The 27,757-nt window shown below is 42.2% G+C and overlaps 1 protein-coding gene across 2 annotated transcripts in view; it reads right to left on the bottom strand.

Annotated features, from left to right (window-relative positions):
- The window catches only part of WDFY2 (WD repeat and FYVE domain containing 2), a 178,473-nt gene that overhangs the window by 97,677 nt on the left and 53,039 nt on the right, over nt 1–27,757 (bottom strand). For both annotated transcript variants that reach the window (XM_059996124.1, XM_059996123.1), the window contains exon 2: nt 5,986–6,053. In XM_059996124.1, the coding sequence (XP_059852107.1) occupies nt 5,986–6,053 (68 nt within the window). The remainder of the gene's footprint in view (nt 1–5,985; nt 6,054–27,757) is intronic.

The following is a 27,757-nucleotide window of genomic DNA, read 5'->3' on the forward strand; positions in this document are numbered from 1 at the left end:
TTCCACCTGCCTGTCCTGGCAATGACAGAATCCACAGAGGTTTTCCAATTGCCTAACCCTCACTCAGGCCTGAGATGCTGGCCCTCTTAACCTCCTATTCACTACACCTTTGGCAGCCAAGTTGCTTTAACTATTCTCCATAGGGGAAAAGTTGGCAATAAAAGCCCAGACCTGATACCCAATACCGCAGAGTAAGAAAAATCTCAAACACCTGCCACCCTGGCTCCTGCTTGCACTCTCTCTCCTCCACTCCTTTGTCTGACGCCATGAATAGCAAACCTAGTTGGTAAAGTAAATCTAAAATAACTCAACCACGAAAACAGGAATGCTTGTGCTTTTCATGTGTTGGTTTTTTTCCTCCACCGTGTGATGCAAATGTGGTGGCTGAAATGGTATCTATTAGAAGCCTGGAACAAATCATCACATTTATGGCTATAACTGAAACCTTAACTCTGTACCCTCAGGAAGGTCCCTCTGGTATCCAAGGTCAGGCAGATCCCAGCTGGGCAGGCTGTAACTTGATCGTGTCATAGGCTACTTTCCAGCTACTATGTGAGATATGTCAAGAAGATATTATTTTTGAAAGAATATTTGATAAGGATATGCTCTTATTTCTCACTTATCCATAAAAATCAGCTTATAGGAAACCCCAAATTCTCTGTAGACAGCAGGGTTTAAAACAGACCTCCCTTGGGGACCCTTTGTGACCATGTGCCCATTACACCTACTTCTTTGGTTATACCACACCATGCACCATGCACGGTACTCATCTGAGGTCTGCCTCCCCCACTAGACTGTACACACCATGAAGATGGGAATCACCTGTTGTATTAAACACTCTACCCTTTGTACATTGCACGGCGTTTGGATGGAAGAAACACTTAAAATTAGTTGAATGCACTGTCCAAAGAAATGAAAGAAAACAGGATATTTCTTTCTGCTTTTCATCTTTACTTGTCCTCACGTTTCCCACACTATTTTTAGCTCAACACCGCAGAGGCACCAATAGGGACATGCACGGCTCGGTTCTTCCTCTTTAAAGATCACAGATCCAGGAGAAAGTAAAAAGACAGGAAGTGGGAGGTGTACAGTCAGGGCAAGGCTGAGTCAGATACTTGCAGTGACGAGTAGCAGATACCCACTGGCATGGACTCAAGCGCAAATGGGCACATGGCAGTAAGACAGAGGGTATCTCTTGAACTCAAAGGCAGAAGCAGAGCCAGGCTTGGGAGTTCGGAGGATGAGGAAGAAAACCTTAAGGCAACACTTGCTCAGGCTTCACTCGCTCTGGAGCGAATGATCCTTCCTCCCTGGTTCACACTTCCTTTTCAGGGCATCAGCTTCCACTGTTTCTTCATGCACACAAATGCCTCACAGCTGTTTCATTTCTGTGTTCCCAGCTCAAGGGACCAGCCTAGGTTGAGACTAGCGTATCCTATTCCAAACTCTAAATTCCTGGGAAAATCTGACTCAGGGGCAAACAGCCTTCACCAGACACATCTGGTTTCTCCTGGATCCCTCCTGGAGGGGAAGCAGGAGTTTCTCAGAAAAGACAGAGTATGAGGACACCCCCAAAGCAGTGGCTGGGTTTTTCATCGTGATGAGTCTCCTCTTCATCTTTCTCTCACCTACCACTCTGAAGTTCACGCAGTTTCTGCCTTTCAGGCTCACTCCTGCCCTCAAACTTGGCCTTCACTGTTCATTCTTTCTCGTCTAATGCCTTCTGCTCCCGTCCCTCCAATCAACTTCAAATTCTTCTCAATGCTATAAAACATTACTCTCCTACCCAGAACATGACAAATACTATATATATATATTTTTTAATAAATTTATTTATTTTTGGCTGCGTCGGGTCTTCGTTGCTGCCCGCGGGCTTTCTCTAGTTGCGGCAGTGGGGGCTACTCTTCACTGTGGTGCGCTGTCTTCTCACTGCGGTGGCTTCTGTCGTGGAGCACGGGCTCTAGGCGCGCAGACTTCAGTAGTTGTGGCTCATGGGCTCTAGAGCGCAGGCTCAGTAGTTGTGGCACACGGGCTTAGTGGCTCCGCGGCATGTGGGATCTTCCTGGACCAGGGCTCAAACTCGTGTTCCCTGCATCGACAGGTGGATTCTTAACGACTGAGCCACCAGGGAAGTCCTGACAAATCCTATATTAAAAGGGTTTTTTTTTTCCAGTGTTTGTTTGTTTCAGGTTCTGTGACTTTATTTTTTTTCTAACTTTATTAAGGTATAATTTTCAAATAAAATTGTAAGATATTTGAAGTGTACAATGTGATGAATTGGTATGTATTGTGAAAGGATTCCTGCCATCAAGTTAACACGTTCGTCACCTCACATACTTATTTTTTTTTTTTTGGTGAGAACTTTTAAGTTGTACTCTCTCAGCAAATTTCAATCATACAATACAGTGTTATCAACTATAGACACCATGTTATACACTAGATCCCCAGATTCCATTCATCCCGTAACTGAACTTTACACCCTCTTACCAATCTCTCCCACCTCCTTGTCCCTGGCAACCACATTTTTACTCTGTTTCTATGAATTCGGCTCTTTTTTTAAGGTATTTTAATGGACAAAATAAACAGATAAACCATATATTGCATGTACAAGATAGTCTCTGTATGTTTTTTTCTGGATTTGGAATACTACCTATTATGTACCACTAAAAACACACAACATGGTCATATCTGCCTTGCAGTGTCCATATTATAGCCTCCAGATATACTGTACTTTTCCACTTACTTTGTAATTAATACTACATAACCGTTATTTAGGGATAATACTGAGTAACCTCTTAACAAAACACCTTTCAATAGAAAGGACTGCCAAAAAAAAGAAAAAAAAAAGAAAAGCCCTTTGGAAATTCAATAAATGAATAAAAGGAATAAATTCTAACTGACACGAAAATGTAGCCTATTTCCTTGTGCAATAAGATTCTGCTTATCTCAAGTTAAACAAAACTTATAGTCTAGCTCAGAGATCAGTTCGTATGTTATCTGAATGCATATGACCCCTAGGAAAATAAAAGCCAATTTCTGATCAACTGTGAAGAATGCAGCCTTTTGTTCTTTTACCCCTCTCCACGGTAGATGGAACCATCCAACAATGAAAGATTACAGAAATCATCTTGACCATTCACGCGTTGTTCATCTGCATCTCCTGGCACCTAGCTTGATGGCCTGTATACAGTCGGTGTACAGTAAATATTTGATCAACTAGAGCGTGTACTTATATCTATGTATTTACAAATAAACACTATATATGCATGAGGCTTCGCATGTGTTGATATAAACATATGTAAATAGATCAGCATGTTGCAGACAACGCCAAAAGGCAATCTTCTCAAACTTAAAAAGGGCATTCAAATCACCTAGGGATATTATTAAAATGCAGATTATGATTCAGTAGATCTGGGGTGAAACTCAGTATTTGCATTTCTAGTAAGTTCTCAGGTGATCCTGATGCTGCTGGTCTACAGACCAAATGTTAATAGCAAAGTAATCCCTTCTTTGCTCCCTTTAGTAGGAGGCCATAGGCAAACTATGCAAATAATTAGATGGTCCTTCTTCTCAAAGATCATGCTCAGTCATTTAGGAAAATGTATGATAATATTCTCAGGGAAACTCATCTTTATTATCAGATTCAAGTCTGCAATAGGTATTTCTTTTTTTTTTTTTTTTGCAGTACGCGGGCCTCTCACCGCTGTGGCCTCTCCCGCCACGGAGCACAGGCTCCGGACACGTAGGCTCAGCGGCCATGGCTCACAGGCCCAGCTGCTCCGCGGCATGTGGGATCCTCCCAGACTGGGGCACGAACCCGTGTCCCCTGCATCGGCAGGCGGACTCTCAACCACTGCGCCACCAGGGAAGCCCTGCAATAGGTACTTCTTTACTGAGCACCTATGCCAGGTACAAGAGCTACAGCAGCCTTTAGTCATTCAAGGATACAGCTTAATAAAGGATGAAAATACAACTTGAGGCGTCTCTGTATCCTCAGTGATATTCAAATAAAGAGAACATTAGAGAATGACACCAAATGTGTATGGACGTATGTATGGGGGAGGCGGTGGGTAAGCAACTGCTTACGATCCAACATCTTCAAGAGGTTCCTATCAAGTATCGACGTCCATCTCAAGAAGATTCCTTGGGACTTCCCTGGGGGTGCAGTGGTTAAGAATCTGCCTGCCAATGCAGGGGACACGGGTTCAAGCCCTGGTCCAGGAAGATCCTACATGCCACGAAGCAGCTAAGCCCGCGCGCCACAACTACTGAGTCTGCGCTCTAGAGCCCAGGAGCCACAACTACTGAAGCCCGCGTGCCCAGAGCCCGTGCTCCGCAACAAGAGAAGCCACCACAATGAGAAGTCCGCGCACCACAACAAAGAAGAGCCTCTGTTCACTGCAACTAGAGAAAGCCCACGTGTAGCAACGAAGACCCAACGCAGCAATAAATTAATTAATTAAAGAAGAAAAAAAGAAGACGACTCCTTGTGCACCATCCCCAAGCCCTCGTCACTCTACCCACGTCCGCCTCTCCTCTGTCTTCGCAGTCATATGGGAACGACAAGCCTCTGGGGTCAACTTCAACTTGCTGGACTATAGAACTTCACCATCTCGTCCTGTTAGATATTATGTCAAGTGTGATGAAAAAGACCGTAGGTAAGACTGGTTATACCACTTAAAAATGAGAGAAAAAAAAAAAATCAATCAGAGAATTCCTTTCCCTTTCCCTTTCCATTTACCTAAACCCTCATCACTGTCAAGGCTTAAAAGGAAGTTCCCCCAGGGTCTTGGCTGTGCAACGGTGTCTGCTGAAAGCATGACCGGTGAGGGGAAAAGATAAGCACTTGGAATTACAGGCTGCCTTTTCACTAATGTAGAGTGGGATGCTTGGTTCAACAACGGGCTATCATCTATTCACCACACTTCTAAAGAAATGCAAACCTCAGACAAATTTGAAAATCAGAGAAATCCATTACATCCTTAATAATGTATTTGTTCATAAACAGGCAAAATTGTTGTTTAAGTTATTACAGTATTCTTTTGCCAGAGGCATAAACTTAATCACATCTACAGCGTAGCATGAATTTCTTTTGGTTGTACGTGGTGGCATGTACTACTCAAACTGGAATACCCGTATCGAGGGAAGAGGTGCACACTGCAGGAGGCCAGAGGGTACATGAACCCAAACCACAAACCCGGGGCATTTTTCTACCATGTCAATTTCAATTAAGATTTGAAGGAAGGGGAGTAAGAGAAACATTTCATAATATAACTGAAAATAAGTTTAAATAATTATTTTACATGAAAATAAATATGGAATAGGACAATTAAACTTCAGTCATCTTAACAACAAAACACTAGACAAAAAAGAAATTTCGTATCTAAGGGAGCCAGCTCTCTCCCTGCAGGGGAACTTCTGCCAGTGCAAGAATCTAAGAATCAGTCATCTTTTTTTAAAGGTATATTTGAAAGATTCACTATTTATCAGTGCAAGGACATATTTCTCACATAAGATTCTGGGGAAATAAGACTGACTTCTAATCAGAACGTTTCAATCCTAAGCAAATCCTTTTCAGAACTGAATGTTCAACACTGAATGTTTTGAATTTGAATAAATAGTATAACAATAATGCAAGAACAAATTTACTTCACAAATGTAATCACTGGACAAAATTTTGAGTTGTCTAAGGAAGCACTTTACAAAAAAATTGGAAAAGAGAGGGAGACTGTGTAATTAAGGAGTCTAGGTGCTGTAGTCCTTCCATTAATCTTATTCAGAAACTGTGAATATATAGTCAATTTCAGAACAATTTTCTTATTTTACATACTGAGAGCTAGAATGATTTAACAAGGTACTTTCCATTATCATGATAATCCCAACCTCAAGCATCTCTACTCAAGAAAATACAGAGAAGGCAATCTGGGAAGGAAGGGGAGTTGGGGTCCATGTCTGATTTTTAGACACAGAGATCCAGATACTTACAAGGCATCACATGGTATATGCTTGGCCAATATTGTCCACTGTCTCTCTTTAACCACACACGAACAGTCCTGCAACAAAAGAAAATGTGTGTGTTAAATCACACTATTTTTGGTCATGGGAGTGTTGACAGATAGAAACCAAACCTCTTAATTATATATACAGTGGACCCTGAACAACATGGGTTTGAGCTATATAATTCTACTTATAAGCATATTTTTTTTTCACCAAATATGTACTACAGTACTACACAATCCATGAATGGTTGAATCTGCAGATGTGGAACCACAGACACAGAAGGCCAACTATAAAGTTACATGCAGATTTTAGACTGCATGGAGGGTCAGTGCCCCTAACCCCTGTGCTGTTCAAGGGTCAACTCTGTGTGTATATATGACATAACTACATTGTTATAATTAATAACATATTACATACAAATATGTATAACATATGTTTGTGTATAACATATCTCTATATAATACATGCATATATATTTTAATTATATATATACACATTACATATATGTGCGTGCACACCATTTATGCCTCTCTAAAGGTATATTCCTATATTCCTTAAATTTAAGGCTGTATACATTTAAAATTACATATGACTTTTATAATTAAATATTTGAGGATAATTAAATTTTATACTCATGTATATTTATATACACGCATGGGATAGTGTTTGAAAATTATTTTTGTAGTTGTTTTGCTCTGGGAGTATAGGGCCTTTGCCCCAGTCGGCTGGAAGCATTCATCTCTCTGGGGAGTAATTAGGATTTACTACGGAAGGGAGTAGGGAGAGAAAATGAAGCAATATGCAACATCTGACACACACGGAAGGATGACATAGTAAATTCACAGTCTCACAAGCCACGGCATCGTCTTGAGAGAAGGTTTTTGCAAACACAGTCAAGCAGTGGTAAACTCTGAGACTCAGATTACTGAGCTAGAGGGCTGGCCATGCAACGCACCATGGAACAGGGTAATCCTGCAGCAAAGGCTGTGGATGAAGTTCCAGGCCAGAAGGCCAGATAGAGACATAGCAGACATCCAGGAGAGCTCAGAGAGGAGGGGCCAAAGAGAGAATGAACCAGAGGATACTGGGAGGTTCTTATCAACCAGAAAGGCCCTACCACGAATTACACCAGCACATGCACGCAAGGCAAACACAGCTAGGAGGTAAAGGGATATTGCCCCAGAGACCAGAGGAAGTAGCAAACATCAAACCAAGGGAAACGAACAGTGCCCCACTGCTGCTACAAGATCATATACACCACACCCCTCACCCCACACCCTTAAACCATCCTAGGGTAAAAAGCAGACACTGAGAATTTTAATCTCAGAGAGAGATGGACACTACCTAAATAGACTATTTAAGTCATCATAATAAAGTTTTAAATTGTATTGGATTTCTTCCCCAGTTAATCAGTGGGTCTCCCCATCAGAATAGGAAAAAAAGACTAACTACAGACACGATAAAGAAATGCCACTTTCTCTGCATGGCCATAAGATACGATGTAGTGATATATAGTGACACCACTACATATACATGTAAAAGTCCATCTTTTTGGTCAACCAGCCAATTTGTGAGATGGTATAACGGAAAGTAATTCTTAAGAAAGAATTCAATACATACATTATTTACACACATATCATACCAGCCTTCACTTAAATTCTTTTTATAATATATGTCAAAACAACATTTTAATATGGAGATTATTATCTCAACAAGAATAAATACAGGAGTCACATCATGGAAAATGTCAGAATAGGAAGCTCCAAGAATCAGTCCCTGTACCAAATCAACTACTGAGCTGTCAGAATCACTGTTTCAGAATTCTAAAGTCTAGTTAGACACTTGCAGCATCCATGGAAATGCTTGAGGAAGAAGCTGGTATATGTCAATGAATTTCACATCTTACTTGCAGCTACCATCATGCATGCCCCATCCCTGGAGCAGGCAGCTGTGGGGACAGTGGTCCATGGTCATGGAGTGACTTGCAGGTACCAGGGTGGGAACCCTGTCCTCCAAAATTTGGGGATGCATATTGTGATTTGCCTGGCAGTTCACTGAGAGACTAGAGAAGATACTGGCCGTTGTTTCAATCACCTAGGTCTGAAGGGCTTCCCGGGCGATGTCTGCCAAAAGAATTTAAAAGGAAGGAAGACCTTTCTCTCCTTTATGAAATTCAGGCATTAAAATAAATCACTCGTTGGGACTTCCCTGGTGGCACAGTGGTTGGAAGTCCACCTGCCAATGCAGGGGACACAGGTTCGATCCCTGGTCTGGGAGGATCCCACATACCACGGAGCAACTGGACCCGCGCGCCATGACGGCTGAGCCTGCACTCTGGAGCCCACGAGCCACAGCTGCTGGGCCCGCGTGCCACAACTGCTGAAGTCCACGTGCCTGGAGCCCGTGCTCCACAATGGGAGGGGTCTCCGCAATAAGAGGCCCGTGCACCACAGAGAGGAGTGGCTCCCACTCGCTGCAACTAGAGAAAGCCCACGCGCAGCAACGAAGACCCAACACAGCCGAAAATAAAAATAAATAGATGAATAAAGTTGAAAAAAAAGAAATCACAGGTTGACCTCAGAGATAAAAGAACAGAAACTTCAATGATCACATGATCACATACAACATGAAATATAGTCTTTGCAGAAAGGGTTGGGAAAAGTCACTAAACAGACAACTGCAGCATTCAACAAGTAACAAGAGCAATCTCTAGAGAGGAGGGAGAGTGTGATTTTCAGTTGCCACATTATAATATTTAAAATATCCAGTTCTCAGACTTGTGGTTGCCAAGGGGCAGGGGGAGTGAGGGAGGGATGGACTGGGAGTTTGGGGTTAGTAGATACAAACTATTACACATAGAATAGATAAACAACAAGGTCCTACTGTATAGCACAGGGAACTACATTCAATATCCTGGGATAAACCATAATGGAAAAGAATATTAAAAAAATGTACATATGTGTATAACTGAGTCACTTTGCTGTACAGCAGAAATTAACACAGCACTGTAAATCAACTATACTTCAATTAAAAAATAAATTTAAAAAATAAAATATTTCTAGACATCAAAAATTTTTTTTTTTTTTTTTTTTTGCAGTACGCGGGCCTCTCACTGTTGTGGCCTCTCCCGTTGCGGAGCACAGGCTCCGGACGGGCAGGCTCAGCGGCCATGGCTCACGGGCCCAGCCGCTCCACGGCATGTGGGATCTTCCCAAACCGGGGCACGAACCCATGTCCCCTGCATCGGCAGGCAGACTCTCAACCACTGCGCCACCAGGGAAGCCCTCAAAAAATTTTTTAATAAAATTAAATAAAATATCCAGTTCTCAACCAAAAATTGCGAAGTATGCAAAGAAAGAGGAAATGGCCCATTCACAGGGAAAAAAGTGATAACTACCAATGAAGTAGTCCAAACACTAACTGGCTTTACTAGACAAAGACTTTAATTAACTATCTAAATATGTTCAAAGAGCTAAAGGTAACCACAGACAAAGAACTAAAGGAAATCAGGAGAAGGATGTATGAACAATTAGGGTATATGAGTAAAGAGATAGAAATTATATAATAAAATAAATAAAAATTCTGGGGCTGAAAAGTACAATAGCTGAAATGAAAAATTCACTAGAAATGGTCAACAATAGGTGTGAGAAGACAAAAGAATCAGCAAACTTCAAGACAGGACAACTGAAATTACCTAGTCTGAGGAAAAAGAAGAAAAAGAATGAAGAAAAATGAACAGAATCAATAAAGACTTTGCCTGGAATTGAGGCAATCATCTTTGATCATGAGACAAACAAGCTTGAGGATAAAAGTGGTCTAGTGGTCAGGATTCGGCACTTTCACTGCCATGTCCCAGGTTCAATCCCTGGTTGGGGAACTAAGATCCCAAGCCGTGTGGTGCAGAAAAAAAAAAAAAAAAAAATTACATCAAACACCATTGACCCACCAACCCTTTAGACTAACTTTAGCCTTGTTTGTGAGATGATCTGATTTTTTCTTACCTTAAGCCACTGTTTAGTGGATTTTATTACCAGGATCTGAATACATGTTAACTGATAGAGAAGACGAAAGAAAGGAATGCCTTTCCTTAGGTTTTGGGTTTGTCCAACTGCATGGATGGCACTGTCATTCACTGAGATGAGGAACACTGGAAAAGGACTAGATTTGGGGGAGTATCATGAGTTCACTTTGAACATTTGAGTGAGAGGTATCTTTAAGTTAGCCTAGAATTCCTAATGAGTGAACAAAAGACAATTATAATTAGAGGCTATGGCATGAGTTGCTCTGAAGATTAAATGTAAGGTTCTTGACAATAGTGCTTGGCACATAGCAAGCAGTGGATAAATGCCAACAATTAGTATTGTGATTATCATCACTATTGTTTAAAAACCTATCAATCGGGCTTCCCTGGTGGCGCAATGGTTGAGAGTCCACCTGCCGGTGCAGGGGACACGGGTTCATGCTCCGGTCTGGGAAGATCCCACATGCCACGGAGTGGCTGGGCCCGTGAGCCATGGCTGCTGAGCCTGCGCATCCGGAGCCTGTGCTCCGCAACGGGAGAGGCCACAGCAGTGAGAGGCCCGCATACTGCAAAAAACAAACAAACAAACAAACAAAAAAACCTATCAATCAACCATAGCTTGGGAGAGAGAGTTCAAGATCCCAAACCTTTTCCTGCTTTGCCAACATACTGAACATCTTACTCCTTGTTATAAGGGATTTTACACTCAATCTACAAAGGTGTCATAAATTATTTATCCATTCCTGCATGCATTTCTTTAACACGTACTGAACGTCTACTATGTGCCAGGCTCTGTGCAGGAGCTCCATGTGGACAGACAAGGAAACATCATTAAAACAGTACCTGATAAGAGCTGCAAGCTATTTGATATGCATTTAAGGCCATGTAGGAAAGGTATCTAATCCACATGGCACAGGGCGGCAGGTTCAGGAAGTGCTGACTCTGACGGAATAGCACCGTCTGTTATTTCATGTATTTCCTTCATGGCACCGGCCACAGTCTGCTATCTGATTTACGTACTGGTAAATGTGTTTATTATCTTGTTACCGAACCAAACTTGCTCATCCACAGGCAGTAAAGCCTATCTACTGACACTGGGTTGTGGTGAAGGGAAGTACAGCAACTATTGTAAGGCGCCAGACAGGTAATCCGGCACAGGTAGTGCTCAAAAAGCCCGAACTCCCCCAAACTCCCCCATGGGTTGCAGGACAGCATTTTTAAAGGAGGTGGGGGGCAGAGTTTGTGATTAGCTCATGCACAGTTCTCTGATTGGCTGATGGTGAGGTAACAGGGCGGTATCACAGGGGTTAACATCAATCCTTAGGCTCCAGTAGGCCTGGCGGCTATGTGCTCATGGTCATTAAGTAGTTAACATCTTCCATTTGGTGTTGTTTTTAGCATCTGTAAAACAACTCAGGAAGTGTGCATCAGATACTATTGTCTAGGTACTCCAGAGAGGAGTTAAAGCACAGGATACAGAGGAGGGGTCTGTCCAGGGAAGGCCCCAGAGGGTCCTGCTCGGTTACAATTTGATTCGCCCACTAGAAAATAAGCATGAGGGGGACTTCCCTGGCGGTCCAGTGGTTAGGACTCAGTGCTTTCACTGCCGAGGGCCTGGTTCAACCCCTGGTTAGGGAACTAAGATCCCGCAAGCCACGTGGCTCGACCAAAAAAAAGAAGAAAGAAAAGAAGCATGAGAATAAAGAATATTCTTACTTGCTCATCACTGTCTACCCAGAGCCTAGGAGTACATGGCCATGGTAAATGTATGATAAATATTTGTTGGGTGAATGAAAGTAGGAAGAAATTTTCCTCTACCCTTCCAGGTTCTTCCGGCAGGTCTAAGAAGTAAATTGACATGAGACAGATTAACAGGAAAAAAATCAAACAAAAGTTTAATAACATGTATACATGGGAGAGACCCGGGAAAACTGAGTAATCCTCCAAAATGGCTGAAGCCCTCACCTTCAATACCATCCTCAGCTAAAGACAAAAGAGGATGTTGAGGACAGGGAGCGTCAGCTGTGGGAAGCTACCAGGAAAAGCACAGTGAACAAGGGGAGGATTGTGATGCAGATTTAAGTCACTGCTTTCTGCATCGATAAGAGTTTCCAGAGATTTGGTCATCCTCTTCTTGCTGCATCCAGGGAGATACCCTTACACAGTGGAGATTTCCCTTACAAAGGCAAATGTTTCTTGCAAAACGGTAACTCCTACTTGATTTTCAGAGTTTTTCCCATGTCTACTGTTTCTTAGAAAATAACTAGCTTAAAATTAATATACCGGGCTTCCCTGGTGGCGCAGTGGTTGAGAGTCCGCCTGCCGATGCAGGGGACACGGGTTCATGCCCCGGTCCGGGAAGATCCCACATGCTGCGGAGCGGCTGGGCCCGTGAGCCATGGCCACTGAGCCTGTGCGTCCGGAGCCTGTGCTCCGCAACGGGAGAGGCCACAGCAGTGAGAGGCCCGCGTACCACAAAAAAAAAAAAAAAAAAAAAAAAAAAAATTAATATACCAAAGAGAGATATTTGGGGATGGCAAATTCTGCACCCCTACAAGGTGTTAGTCCCAGGTGGCAAAGGCTGCTGGTTGTCTACACCAGATTCATCCTCCTCTTCTTCCTGAGCAGCAGTTAGACTGACCAGAGAAGGATGGGCAGAGCACAAAGGCCAGTAAGTAGAAGACAACAGACTTCAAGCTAGACCAGATGCTTAGCAGAGTTTATGTGTTAGAGATACTCCTATAAACAAAGAAAAAGAAGTCTACCAGGCTTTCCAGGGGACCGTTTGGCCAACAGAATGCCCGTCGTGGCCTCCCAACAATCCCACAGGGTGGGTATGATTATTACTGTCACGTTACAGGTGAAGGTTCTGCAGCCCAGAGAGGCCCAGGCTGCACAGAGCCCGAGGGTGAGCCAGGTACCCACCTTCAGAGGCTGTGCTCTCTCATCCACTACACCGCGCAGAGCTGCTCCCTAACAAGGGTGGGGAGGAAGGTGGGAAAACACCGGCGAGTTTCACTTCAACATTCTGAGTTTAAAATGGCTACGGATCATCTGAGTAACGATTACACGTGGAGCAGCTTCTTACGAGGGTTCCAGGTAAAGGGAGCACCTACCCTACGTGCACCAAGGTTGTTACCCTATCGTAATGTTAGCTGAACCAATGGTCTTTCTGATGCATAAATTATTTTTTAAATATATGAAAGCATATACAAACACACATTTTTTTTTAAGTAACAGTGTTCCTAAAAATCCCAGTTAAGAAAGGTACACATCAATACAGTCAGCACAGGTTTGTTTAAAGATTTTCTAAAATAGCTGTACAGGTCAGAAAGGTGGCAGGATACTATGAGTTTTAATTTTAATAATAGTAACAAACATACACATTTAATCCTTACAAAGCCCTATGAAATAGAAACTATCCTTTCGAGGTAAAAGTGTAAAGCCCAGAGAGCTTAAGCAATTTGCCCAGAACTAGTGAGTGGATGCAGTTATTTTAAATCCTGTGCTCTCTGCACTAAATATACTACCTTCCTTACACTAGCATGTACCTGGCAATTGACAAGTTTTACAACTTAAAAATAAACTGCTACAGAAACATCTGTTCTCTTATATTCAGAGGTGTAATAGCAGCTTAAAATAGAAAAAAGATACTGCGACCCAGAGGTCAAAGGCACAATTTGGGTGGCTAGGAATTTCTTAAATAAATGTAAATTCCACTATACAAAGCCTATAAGTGTTCATTTTCCCGCAAATTATATTTAAAGAGCAACATAAAAAGCTTTTAATAGTATGTGAAAACTTTTTTCCTTGAAAAAAAATTTAAGAAAAAACAGCTGTGATTAAGAGTCAGAGTTAAGCCAGTAGAGGTCAGTGTACCGGGGAAGAAAAGTGCATGACCCTGCTGAAAGGCAGGGAAACTGCATTCACCCCGACACAAAGCCCTGGGGTACACGAACCCAACATAGCACCGCACAGCCCACCTTGCCACGCCCTGCTTTCTTCTCCCCCTGCCTCTTCTTCTCCCCCAGGTTCTTAGCACTAGGCAGAAACAGACACTGGGGAGAAGTAATCACTGCTCATCTCAAAGACAGACAAGGTACCCCCAGCGGGCCTCAACCAGTCCAGCAGCTGGGCCACTCTGAAAATAGCATAGTCTTACTCTACGCTGGACACTGCTCACCACATGTCAGGAAGTAAAACTTATTTTAAAATATTGGCGTTAAATAGTATTCCTTAAACCTAAAAAAGTGCTGTTGCTGTTGGGTTTTAGGGTTAAAATAGATGTTAGATAAATTGTAGCATTTATCAAAACTCTCCCAGCATCAGAGCTGGCTGACTCCGTGCCTGAGCTCTAAAAACAGTCAGAAGAAACCACACTTTATCGTACTTGGCATCTGCCCCAGGGCCAAGCCCCACACGAGGTCCCAAACTGGTGCTCATCATTTCTGACATATCAAAAGGATCGGTTAAACATTCGTCCCTCCCGTCACCCACGTCCACCTGTCCTTGTGAGGAAGCCTCTGGGTACACCTGCACAGGGGCCTTGGGCAGGATGGCAGCAACCAAGCTGGGCTGACCCCGACGAATCTGTACACTGTGTCGGGCGAGATGATGGGAAGCAGCTAGGAATTCTTCATTTTACAGCGCCAGCATCCACTAACACTCTAAAGAAATAAGTAAGGGAATGGTATTCCCAGGCTGCCTCCCATCCCACCCCAAGTGCCTCCAAAGAACCGAATCCAGCGCCAGTCTTGAGCTACAACCTTAGCCAGGATGGGGGTGTCCTCCTCACAGGCAGCCCTCAGCCCAGCAGCCAACAGGTTCACACAGAGGGGTTCAATCAAGCAGGGGAGTCACATGCTCCCTTTATGAGATTCCTCCAGATTTCCGTTTGTTTGACTTCCTTGCTTTGACCTGTGCTGATACCCACACGCTGCCAGTAGAGTTTAGACACGGTTACTGAACTGTGTGTCTGTGCATGTGTGTTTGTGTGTGAAGACATTTATACATAGATATAGGGCCAAGCACCAGGCCAGGTCCACCCTCCCACATCCTATCCAAATGTATCCTTTGTTCTACATTCTAGCAATCTTTAAGTCCGCTTATACTAGTGGGGAAAATGAACTACCGGGACTGGAACAACTTGGATTTTCTAAGACTACTAAACGTTAGGAATTCTGCCCCACCGCCCCAAAAGTGCACTTACACATTCAATCGACTTGTTGATCATTAACTCATTCGACAAACATTTATTAAATACCTACTAGGTACTAGTACGTGAAATGCACAAAAACAAACAAATGCCACCTCTGCAAGGTAAGATCTACAGTAGGGAGAAGCCTGTGCTGCTCCAGGAGCACCTAGGAGCATCTAACTCTGACGATGCAGCCCGGTCAGGTGACAGCAGAGAAAGCTTCCCAGAGAGGATGGTGTCTGAAATGCAGGATGAGGAGGCATTTGCCAGAGGAAAGGAGGAGAGGGTGGTACAGCAGAAGGAGGTGAGAGCAAGCAGGGGAGGGAGCAAGGCAGGAGTGATGAGAAACCAGCCTAGACAAAGGAGCAGTCAGGAGGCCGCTGAGGGCCCTGTCTGCCCCACTGAAGAGTGGATTTTACTTTGAGGATGCCGGGGAGCCGCTGGAGGATAAGCAGCTGGTCACAAACTCCTAATACTTTTGTTTGTTTGGGGGAGGCCTGGAAGAAGCCTGGTTACCCTGAAGTAACCACTTTGGAGGATGTGGGCAGTAAAGCAGGCAAAAAAGGATGAGGCCCTAGAGGAGAGAAGAGGCCACATTTCAGAGCATCTGGACTTGGGGTGACCGGAGGTGGGGTGCTGCGTGAACGATGGTGCCACTTGTCAGTGAGTGATTCTTGTGGCAAAGCAACATTGACTTCATCTTGAACTTGCTGAGTCTGGGGACTGAGCGAGTGAAGTAACGGCCTGCCTGCTCGCGGGAGGCCTCCGTGCGGTGCGAGACCTGAGCCAAAAATGAAGATCTGGGAGTCACCAGCACACGAGCAGAAGGTAACTCATCGGTGCCGAAGAAAAGACGGCCACAGACAAAGCCCTGAATAACACTAAAAGTTAAGGGGTACAGAACATAAAAGATCTGTGAAGACCTCAGTGTGGGCTGCCAGGGAAGTAGGAGAAAAAGCCTTTACTTCTCAGACCCAGCATGTGTACTAATTTTTAGTCCAGAAAATAAGGTCATTATAAACATACATAAGACTGAACCAAATTCACAGTGAGAACGTGCCCACAATAAAAAACCATCTATATAGGTCACTTTTCTGAGGGAAGAGGGAAGATTGGGGGTGCTGACAAACAGGAGACCACAGGTTGCTAAGCTACTGAGTAAAATAAGACGGGGCGTCTACCCATGTTGAAATCCAGGCTTTTTAAAATGTGCCCTAGAATGATGCAACCTTCATTAGTTACCATAGCGATGAGCTTCATTTCCCAGGGGACAATTGTTATTTTTGCTACCACTGAAGTAACTGGGGGGAGACGGGGGGTGAATCCTACTGTGTTTTGAAGACCCTGAATTTTCAGGGAATGTTTTTCTAATAGATCGCACATTACAACCTCAATACTAACAGAAGGCAGTCCCTAGCAATCTGCAAACTAAGAGAAGAACTTTGAGCAATGGGATGTCAGTCAATGTCTTTTTGTAGTTTTTACAGTGACTTGTTTCAAAGGGAAAAAAATGCCTCTAATGCAGAGAACGTTGTGGAAATTCTTGGAAAACAGAACTGAAAGATTTTTTTCTATGATTATTTGTAGTAAGAACAAACTATGAGATTCTCATTATATGCATTCAGATCACATGTTGTAAATAAACTAAACCCAATCTTCTACAGAACACTGTGCATCTCTGTACTGAGGCTTTTTCCAGGGACGGACAGAGGCTGCTGTGTGGAGTAAACGAAGGCGGCCGGGGGCTTTCAGAGACAGGGGCTCAAGCTGGGCGCTCTCCAGCTTCCAGACCTTACTGCCTGCGAGAGGCCCAGTTCCAAGTATTAACCGCCTCACTACGTCAGACCTGAACAACTTTGTTGAACCGCAGATACCTGGATTCCCATGGCTGTAGCAACCTAGCAATCAGTGGCTGGAGAAGAGGTTTGGCTGTTTTATATTTCAACACCTTGAGCTTTGGACGCTATTCCTGCTTTAAAAACGAAAACAGTCATTCTGCTCATTTACAGCCCTGTGCTTCATCAAGGTGTCCTTATTACAGCCATCCCCCCAGGGAATTTTAACCGGTTGGGTCATTTCTCTCCAACCAAAGGTTGTGAAAGAAAAATGACAATCAAGTGGCAATATCTTCACTGCTTTTTAAAATCTATGAAGTGAAGTCTCCAAATGAGGTTAAACGGACACAGATGCCAGGTGAGAGATTATAAACACACACAAAATATATGGAATTGTGATCTTTATCAATCAGTAGTAGGGGGAATTCCCTGGCGGTCCAGTGGTTAGGACTCTGTGTTTTCACTGCTGAGGGTGCAGGTTCAATCCCTGGTCAGGGAACTAAGATCCCGCGAGCAGCATGGCGCGGCCAAAAAAAAAAAAATCAGCACCCCACAAGCCCTTAATTCTGAGTACTTTTATTACTGATAATCACTATTCTGTGTCTGCAAATAGTCTCCTTGCAGTCTAGACTTGTTTTGCATATTTTGTTGTCTTGGTAATTTAACTCCTAGTGGCTAACATTTAAGCACAGCCTTCCTGCCCTGGCACAGCTGTGGGTTTTAGCATCTGCAGACTCCTTCCCTCTAACAACTCTTACCTGGCTGTCTGCTGTCCCACATTAGCATAACTCCCCAACAAGCCTTCAGGACTCCTGGGCAAAATCAAGCTTCGGGATCACACTGTTTCTTGTTAGGACTGTCACATTAGCCATCAAGGCTAGTGTGCAAGTCCATCTCCCCCACTGGACAATGAATTCCCTGAAGACTTCAAAATTTTTAGCTTTGATTTTCTTAATACCTACAGTACTTTTATTTTGAATACATACAGTACTTAGTATAAGAGAGATGCTTGAAAAAGGTCATAAAAATACACTGAAGGGGGCTTCCCTGGTGGCGCAGTGGTTGAGAGTCCGCCTGCCGATGCAGGGGACACGGGTTCGTGCCCGGGTCCGGGAAGATCCCACATGCCGCGGAGCGGCTGGGCCCCTGAGCCATGGCCGCTGAGCCTGCGCGTCCAGAGCCTGTGCTCCGCAACGGGAGAGGCCACAGCGGTGAGAGGCCCGCGTACCGCAAAAAAAAAAACAAAAAAAACACTAAAGACAAAAGAGAACGAGAAATAAAAGAGAAGAGAAAAAACTGAACACATTCCCAGTGCAATGGTGAAGAACAGCCCATAGGGAAGCACCAGAGCTCAGAGGGTGGACAGCTCCTGGATATTAGCATCAGCAACACCAACTGCTCCCCAGCCAGAGTCCCTCACAGGCCAGAGAAACGTGAGGACGAGCCTTGAGCTGTCAGTCTGAGCAAGTCAATAGCACAAGAGTGTTCATCAGTATCACCCATTAGGAGGACCATGGATGGAATCACTAGAGGAACAATATATTACAGATTTAAATACTGTTCTTGGCTCTGTAGGCAGCGGGAGGGCAGGGTCTATGTCATCCCACTCACCACTCTATTCCTACAACCGGGTACAATGGCAGGCATGTGACAAATGCTCAACAGGGACTTAATGATATAGTGAATGGAAAGAGCAGTGACTCAGAGAATGCCCCTGGCTGCCACTGTTCTGAATGCTTAGATAGATTAACTACTCTCTTCCAAGGTAGCCACAGGTAGCAAAAGGCCCACGAATTTTATACCTTAAAAACACAGCAGAGCTGGGGGAGGAGAGAATGAGGAGTTACTGTTTAACACGCATGGAATTTCCATCTAGGAAAGGGGTAGTGGTGATGGTTGTACAGCATTGTGAATATACTTAATGTCATTGAATCGTACACTTAAAAATGGTTATAATACATGGGGGGGGGATAAACTGGGAGATTGGGATTGAGATATACACACTACTATATATAAAATAGATAACTAATAAGAACCTACTATATAGCACAGGGAACTCTACTCAGTACTCTGTAATGACCTATGTGGGAAAAGAATCTAAAAAAGAGTGGATATATGTATATGTATAGCTGATTCACTTTGCTGGACACCTGAAACTAACACAACACTGTAAATCAACTCTACTCCAATAAAAGTTGGTTTTTTTTAATATTTATTTATTTACTTATTTTGGCTGCACCGGGTCTTAGCCCGGCTCGCGGGCTTCTTTGTTGCGGCATGTGAACTCTTAGTTGCGGCATGCGTGTGGGATCTAGTTCTCCAACCAGGGATCGAACCCCGGACCCCCGGTATTGGGAGAGTGGAGTCTTACCCACTGGACCAGTAGGGAAGTCCCCACTAAAAGTTATTTTAAAAAATGGTCATAATGCTAAATTTTATGTCTATTTTACCACAATTTAAAAAAGAAAACAATTTTTTAATCTTTAAAACAAAGAAACACAGCAGAAAGACTATCTCTCTAAAACTGTAGTCTTCACAGAGTTGCCGGAGTCACAGCAATTAGAAGACAGCTGCGGACAGACTGGCCTTAGAACAGGTCTACAGAGGGCGTCCTGGCTGAGAACGTGTAAAAGGAATTCACTTGCCCACTCCAGCAGGGTAGGGCAGCAGGGTATCCATCCAGCACTCAAATCCAATTCAAAATTAGGGTTTGGAGGAATTAGACTTGATATACTATGAAAAGAGGAACAAAGGAGAGTTTCTGAACCAGATATAAGTGGGTAAGGTTACATAATGAAAGGGGGTGTTTTTCAAAGACTACTTTGGCAGTACTGAGCAACCTGCATTAGACAGGAGAAAAATTAAAGGCTACAAAACCAGTGAGAGCCTGCTATAGGGATCAACATGTTAGAATACACTGGTGGCAGGAGAATAAAGAGGAAGAACCAAACCCTTGATATGTTTTTAAGAGGGAATCAAGGGAAGGAGAAAGAGCCATAGGTGACTACAACATTTCCAGCCTGGAGGGCCATATGGATGACGATGGCAGATTGCGACGGATGCACAAGCCCATAGTTTAAAAACAAGCAGAGGCCTCACAAAGTCAAATCACTTTTCCGAGAGACAGAAACTGGAAAATCTCATTGATTTCCAGCAGTGTGAGATCTTCTGGGATTAGGACAATCAGAACGTTAGGTAAAATTCAGTAGAATTTGATTTTCTTTTTATTGTTGTTATTTTAAAACACTGCCAACTTCTTTGAAAGTGAAGGATCTGCAGATCCCCAAAACTCTAATAAGGGAGTTTTTAATAGCTTTTAACCTTAAAAATTTCTTTTGGATCCTGGAGATCTTAAGCATCCATTTTACTCCTATATCCCACATTGGGCACAGGATATAGGAGAAAAGGCCTAGGGCCCGACTAACACGGAGAATCAAATAAGAGACCCTATTTAAGCTGGGATTCCAAAGGCTACACCCTTAGTGTAAGAGTTTATAAGAAATAAACCCCCATATGCAAAAACAGGACAGCAAGGAAACTTGTCTGGATGAAAGGAAAAATAAAAACTAAAAATCAAGCTATTCTCCATAAGCTGACCCTCATGAAAGATTCAGTACAAGTATAACCTACTTGTGTCATCTGAGCAGCCTCAAGTGGAGAATTTAATTTTAAGTGGTCCTAGATTTATAACGTCCTTGGGCAACCAGTAGAAGCAAAAGTAAACAGTCCTACAGAGGAGCTCCACTTCAAGGAGACCTTAAAAAATTTCTCCAGGTGAATTTCTAAGGAAAATGAATGGATCACAATTTTTTTAAATGACAAAATTCACAAGGAAACTAGGTATCACAGAGTGAGAACCACCAAAAACAAAAGAACAAAAAGGGACTAACAAAGACTTCAGGTACTAAAATCATCAGAAACAGAATATAAAATAACTACATTTAATGTGTTTCAGGAATAAAAGAGAAGGTTTAAAAATGAAACAAAAGTAAGCAGATTGGAAAAAGAACCAAATAGAACTTCTGAAAACGAAACACATATTACTGAAATTAAAATTTCAATGGACAAATCAAACAGATCAGACACAGAGAGAATTTATAAATTAGAAGATAAATAAAAAACAATCTACAATACGGTCCTCACAAAGATATGGAAAACAATAAAAGTTTAAAAACATGAAGGACAGAGCAAAAAAGATTAGAATGAAAAGGTATAAGATATGCATAATTGTAAGAACTAATAGAGACTACTCAGTGCTCTGTGGTGACCTAAATGGGAAGGAAATCCAAAGAGGGGATATATGTATACATATAGCTGATTCACTTTGCTGTACAGTAGAAACTAACACATTGTAAAGCAACTATACTCCAATAAAAATAAATAAATAAGAAGTAATAGAGAGAGTGGGGAAAGAGGCAATAGTTGAGAGATAATGGCTCAGACTCTTAAAGAAATTTTGAAAGATGCTGATTCTAAGATGAAGACAAGCAATGACAGGAAATTGGCCCAGATCAGATCAAAAGTTACTTCCTTTCCTAGACGAACTGATCAGACCATGATAGTGACTGTAACTCAGCTACTCTCCTATTTTTCTGATATCCTAGAACTTTAGACACGCACTCACAAAAAAATGACAAAAAAAATTTTTTTCTAAGAATGTATGTGGGCCTTGGTAGGGAAATAGGAATCCAGTCATGCAACATTATATCATAACCATTTTTCTTTGCTGCCCACATTCTCATAAGAAACATACCACATACATTTTTCAATACCACCTCTTATAATTCAACGGTGACTGGAAATGCTCCGTGAATAAGATGGACACAGGCCAAACACGGCTTTGGGAAGTAACTTTCACTAATGAAATTAAATAGACTAAGGCAGAAAATATAAAGTCCATCCATGTTGTCTGCCTTCCTCTAATTCTCATTATCCTTTACAAAACACTCTAAGATGAAAAAAGCAAAAATATAATAATTCCCAGTGGTTATGTGAAGGTTTTAGGAACCTAGAGGAATTTGATGGCAGTTACAGAGAAAGATGGTGGGAAAAGTCACATCAAAACTCTATTGTAGGGGCTTCCCTGGTGGCGCAGTGGTTGAGAGTCCGCCTGCAGATACAGGGTACACGGGTTCGTGCCCCGGTCCGGGAGGATTCCACATGCCGCGGAGCGGCTGGGCGCGGGAGCCATGGCCGCTGAGCCTGCGCGTCCGGAGCCGGTGCTCTGCAACGGGAGAGGCCACAACAGTGAGAGGCCCGCGTACCGCAAAAAAAAAAAAAAAAAAGAATCCGCCTGCCAATGCAGGGGACGTGGGTTCGATCCCTGGTCCAGGAAGATCCCACGTGCCACGGAGCAACTAAGTCTGTGCGTCACAACTACTGAGCCTGTGCTCTAGAGCCCGCGAGCCACAATTACTGAAGCCCCTGCACCTAGAGCCCATGCTCTGCAACAAGAGAAGCCACCGCTTGCCGCAACTGGAGAAAGCCTGCGCACAGCAACGAAGACCCAACACAGCCAAAAATAAATAAATAAATCTCTATTGTCTTAAATACAGTGTGTGAACCTTGTTTGGATACTGCTCTGAATAAACCAACCATAAAAAATATACATTCAAATTAGGGAAATTTGAACATGTTAAATGATGCTAAGAAATTATTGTTAAGTTAGCTCTGATGATAATGGCATTGTGGAACGTAGAACAACTTATCATTTAAAGTATTAACAGGAGAAATGAAATGATACAGTAATCCAAAATTCGTTTAAAGTGAATCCCAGCATCCCTACCCAACAAAGGGTGGAGTGGGGAGATATATAAAACAAGATTGGCGAAAGACTGATGATTGAATATTGATCGTATATTGCTATGTTCATGTTTTGTATACGTTTGAAACTGTCCATAATAAATTGTTTTTACCAATCTTGAGGCCTTGACTCATTACAACAACTGTATATAACTGTATGTAACAGAAAGGCATAGCCTCCTTTGGAAGTACGGAGAGATTATGAATAGAGAAACAGTAGTGCATATTAATTCAAGTAATACTAAACACTTTCGTCATCCACTTGGCAATCTGCATTGGTTTAGTATCATTTGTAGTTATTACTAAATCACATACAAATGAAACATTCTTTATTTCTAGAGAATAGGCAACAACTTCCAGATCTCTAAAATGAATGAACAACCTTGAAAAGTTATGCTTTAAAAGGTGTAAACGGTTGAGGCAAAATATTTAACATATTCGCCCAAAGGAAAGTGGCACAAGTAACAGAACAACCCTGCTGGAAATTTTTTTTAGAGTTCTCATGTTAAATATTCTCAATATATAAATTACAGTAGCATATGTCAATGATAAAGGAGACAATAATAGCATATGGGCTGTTTTGAAGTTAGCAGAGTGGATAAAATGTCTATTTTCTGCAGTGCTTAAGTGTATTTCATTAGATGATTAAATTCTCCTCGCTACTAGTGGCATAAATGAACTCAGATTCCATATTAAATAATCTACATTATTTCAAACATCCATCTGCTCTCCTTTATGACAAAGACAAGTACTCCGTTTCTAGATGGAATCACAAAAGCCCTTACAATCCAGCCTATTTTATAAAGTAACTAAGGCTAACCATATTTCTCACTAATTTTAAATGCATCTGACATGCTTTGTAGTAGTACAAAGGAGGTGTAAAACAGGAAAATCAAAAAGACACTGATACTACATCTTTACTCTGTCAGGTCAAATAAACATATAACAGTAGCTACTGTCCTCTACAAGTCTGCTTGAGTAAAGTGATGATTTAGCATGAATGGTTAAAAAAATCTCATGTTATCTTGAGAAACCAGAGTATACAGATATCCTCTCTTCCTACAATCAACCTCCCTTCCTGTGGCTTTTTGAGGTACACACTATATACTCATGAATGTTAATAAATCCCATAAATCAAAATCACATTAACTTTCCTTCCATATTGAACCTTCCCCATAAGCTTCTATAGAATTTCCTTGATGTACATGGTGTAAAAAAGTGCAGATGAACCTACAACAACAAAATTTCTTCATAAGTTGGTTGAAGAAAAGTCTATTACCGGAAATAATTCACTGTATCTTGGCCTCCCTTGGAAAACCTGTTTGATTTAAGCCATGCCAACAGAAAAGCATACGTGTAAACTCATTAAATGAAAAGAGCAAGCCGAAAAAACAGAACCTTCTGTTTACTAGTCAACCCTCATTTATGCTTTTGTGGGAGAAGTAAGGTAAAAGTAATAGCTGAAACAAAATTATTTTCTAAAATTCTTTTTAAGAATTCATTACTTGCAAAAAGATTCTGAAATTCATAAGAATCTTGAGCTAAGGCTGACATAACACACAGCCCCTCCACCAAAAGCCATTCTGTAAAGCAAACATGCTATGTAAATTATTGTTCTACATAATATGCAGCAGTAGTGAGTTAATCCTTGCAAAAATAAAAGTCCAAAAAGCTTAGAAGAACCCAATGTTTTTACTAGCCAGCATTCTCCCAAGGAGTTATATATGTAATAAAATGAATGAAATCAGCATTTTCTGACACACAGCGTAGCTTTTCTTGAATGGGTACTTAAGTGTGAAGATGGATTAAGTCTCTGATCTCATTTTAATGAGTTTCTCTTTGTCTTTGAGGGACTACACTGCACAGATGCTCAATCACTCTACTCTAGTCATTTAAATCAATCCACTTAAGAGTTTTGAGAACTGGGCAGACTTGCACTTATTTGGTTATACTAAATTCGCCAAAATTTAAAGTCAGAGAATAATTTAAATTATGTAAAGTTACTTCTTCCATCCAGTAGGTTGCTAATTCCTGCCAATTCTCCTTAATGTACAATAACTAAAGTCTCCTCTCTCTGCTGTCTACATTGTTCTTCCATCCAATACATTCCTAAACCCTGTCAATCCTGCCTCCTAAAATATAACTAACACCCGTTGTCTTTCTATTGTCTATAATATTGCCTTGGTCACACTCTCATGATACCTGCAAGAGCCTCCAAGCTGGTCGCCCGCCTCCTATTTCACCCTTCTCTGATCCCTTCACCCAGTCACTCAAGTCATCTTTCTAAAATGCAAATCCAATTATGTCACAGCCTTCAAAGATGTGGGGTTCAAGTCCAACTCTATGGTCTACCAGGTCCTCCAGGATCTGACGCCTGTCTGCTTCTCTGGCCCTACCATCCCATCTGTCCAATACCCTACCAAACTATTCTTAGTTCTCTAACTCAGTAATAGTCAGTAACTTTTGGTTGGATATCATAGGTCAGGTGAACAAAAACAAAAACTAAACCTGAAAGGGTGGTGAGTTAAACATCAGTTTACCAGGTTTGTATTTTGCCAACAAAAACAAAATCTACATTTTGCTAACACATTCATTTTACAGAAAGAACATGATCTTAGAATTCTAAAATTTGAATAAATTTAATTTTAGATGCAAAAGGCTCATTATATTGTCCTTTATAAAAAATTTCACTGCACATTGGTGAGAACTCTCATGTGAACTTATTCAATGAAACCACTGCCCTCACTTATCAGATCTTTATGCCCCTGAAGGCGCTGACCCTCTGCTGAAGCACCTGTTTCTCCCCCATCCCCCCTCTTCACCTGCATAACCAGTACTCATCTTTAAATCTCACCTTATAAGGCAGTCCTTTTCAAATTTTAATGTGCATAAAAATAACCTGGGGGTTTTGTAAAATGCAGATTCTGGTCACAAAGATTTTGTCCTATGTTTCTTCTAGAAGAGTTATGGCTTTAGGTTTTACATTTAAGTCTATAATCCATTTTGTGTTCATTTTTGTATGTGTATGAGGCATGGATCAAAGTTCATTTTTTTAATATGTGGATATCCAATTGTTCCAGCACCATCTGTTGAAAAAAAGAGTCCTTTCTCCACCGAACTGCCTTTGCTCCTTTGTCAAAAATCAATTGACCATGTATGTGTGTGGGTCTCTTTCCGGACTCTCTACCTGTTCCACTGATCTATTTGTCTTGGCCAGGTTTTCTCATATGATCTTGAAGGCTCATGATCCAAAAACAAAACTATTCTGTGCAAAGAAAGGACCTGGAATATTCCAGACCTCCTTGACGTTTACCTGTGTTTTCTTTCTCCTGTTATATTGCATCCGTCAAAGTCTTAGGTAAGTATACTTCGTGAAGTCTTGTGAGTCCCTTCAATTAACTGACCCTGGGTAATTGCTGCAATGATTTTTCTTTCTGTGATTAAAAAGACAGAACACAAGTCCACCGGACTGGCTGTTTTCCATCCTGCCTAAATGGGCCAAGGTCAGTTACCCTTCTGCCCTCTCTGCTGGGAACGTCACTCCCCAAGTTTTACTGCTTATGTCCCACAGGTCTGTTTTGATAATAACCAGTTTGTTTTGATAATAACCAGTTAATGATGGCCAGATTATCTTAGATAACAAAGGAGAATCATAAAATAAGGAATTTTTCAGTCTAAAGCACATCTATAAATCAGAGTGTGTGACTGTAAATGTGCGTGCATGAATGTGAGCTATAGAAGGCAGCCGAAGCTAACTGACCCATGGACCTAAACATGAGCAAAACCCAGCAAAAGCCAAACTCTTTCAAGAAATATCACCAACTACCCAACAGACAATTGTCAGGCTTTCTGATACCAAGGAAAACAAAGGTGGGCATTCAACACATTGTAAAAAAGAAGAAACTTCTGGTGGGCATCCTCTCCATTGAGTCAAGCCAGATGAAAGTGTAAATGGAGCTTCCAGAGTCTGAGAAGAGAGTTACGCTGTGGCACTGCCCAGATATGGGGACACCAGGAAAGAAATGGAGAGCAGTGGTGTGGTTACAGTAAAGCTTCTGTCTCTCCCTCTATCCGCTGAGACAGTTGGCTAACAGTAGTAGAAGGAATAATAACTGCTCAGAACTAAATGGGTTCCCCCCAGATTTATATGTTGAAAGCCTAAGTCCCATGTGACGGTGTTAGGAGATGGGAGGTAATTAGGTCATGCAGGTGGGGCCCTCGTGAAGGGGGTCAGTAGCATCCTTCTAGGAAGAAACAGCAGACACATGATCTCTCCCCAACTGACTAAGACACCACCATCCTGAGCATCTGTTCTGTAAGACACAATGTGACTTACTTCCTTCACTTTATCCTCACAAATGTTCTGAGGGGGTCCTGTTTTCGTTCCCATTTCGGAAGTGAGGAACTGTGGTCCCCAGGCCACGGAGGGGAAAAGCCAGGAGTTACTCCAGGCAGTCTGACTCCAAAGCCTAGGTCTTACTTACCCACCACACTATTCCTGAAGTTGCCTGACCACTCAGAAAGAGGAATAAAACAGACCACGAGGACAACAGGAGAAATGAAGGAAGCCTGGTGAAGTTTTCACTACTTAGACGACAACAGAGGACAGGAACCCAAGAAAATGGCTGGCAGGCATTTAGAGCACCTTGCACAGGGCATTATTCAGGTCTGGATCTGATCACATCTAATACGCTTAGAGGTACACCAGACAAAAAACATGCTGCTCTGCGAAATTCTCTCAGCTACACAGAGCTGCTGTTCTTACAGTCTGGCATAGAAAATGATGATCACTTCATGATTTACCTCTCCACTGTTCTTATGCCATTTAAAAGGATTAGGGCTTCCTGTTGGGGCAACTATATGTACTTCCCTACCTTCTCCTCCAACTCTGCTTTGTCAGTG

This window comes from Delphinus delphis, chromosome 18 (assembly GCF_949987515.2).
Source record: "Delphinus delphis chromosome 18, mDelDel1.2, whole genome shotgun sequence".
Classification (NCBI taxonomy): Eukaryota; Metazoa; Chordata; class Mammalia; order Artiodactyla; family Delphinidae; genus Delphinus; species Delphinus delphis.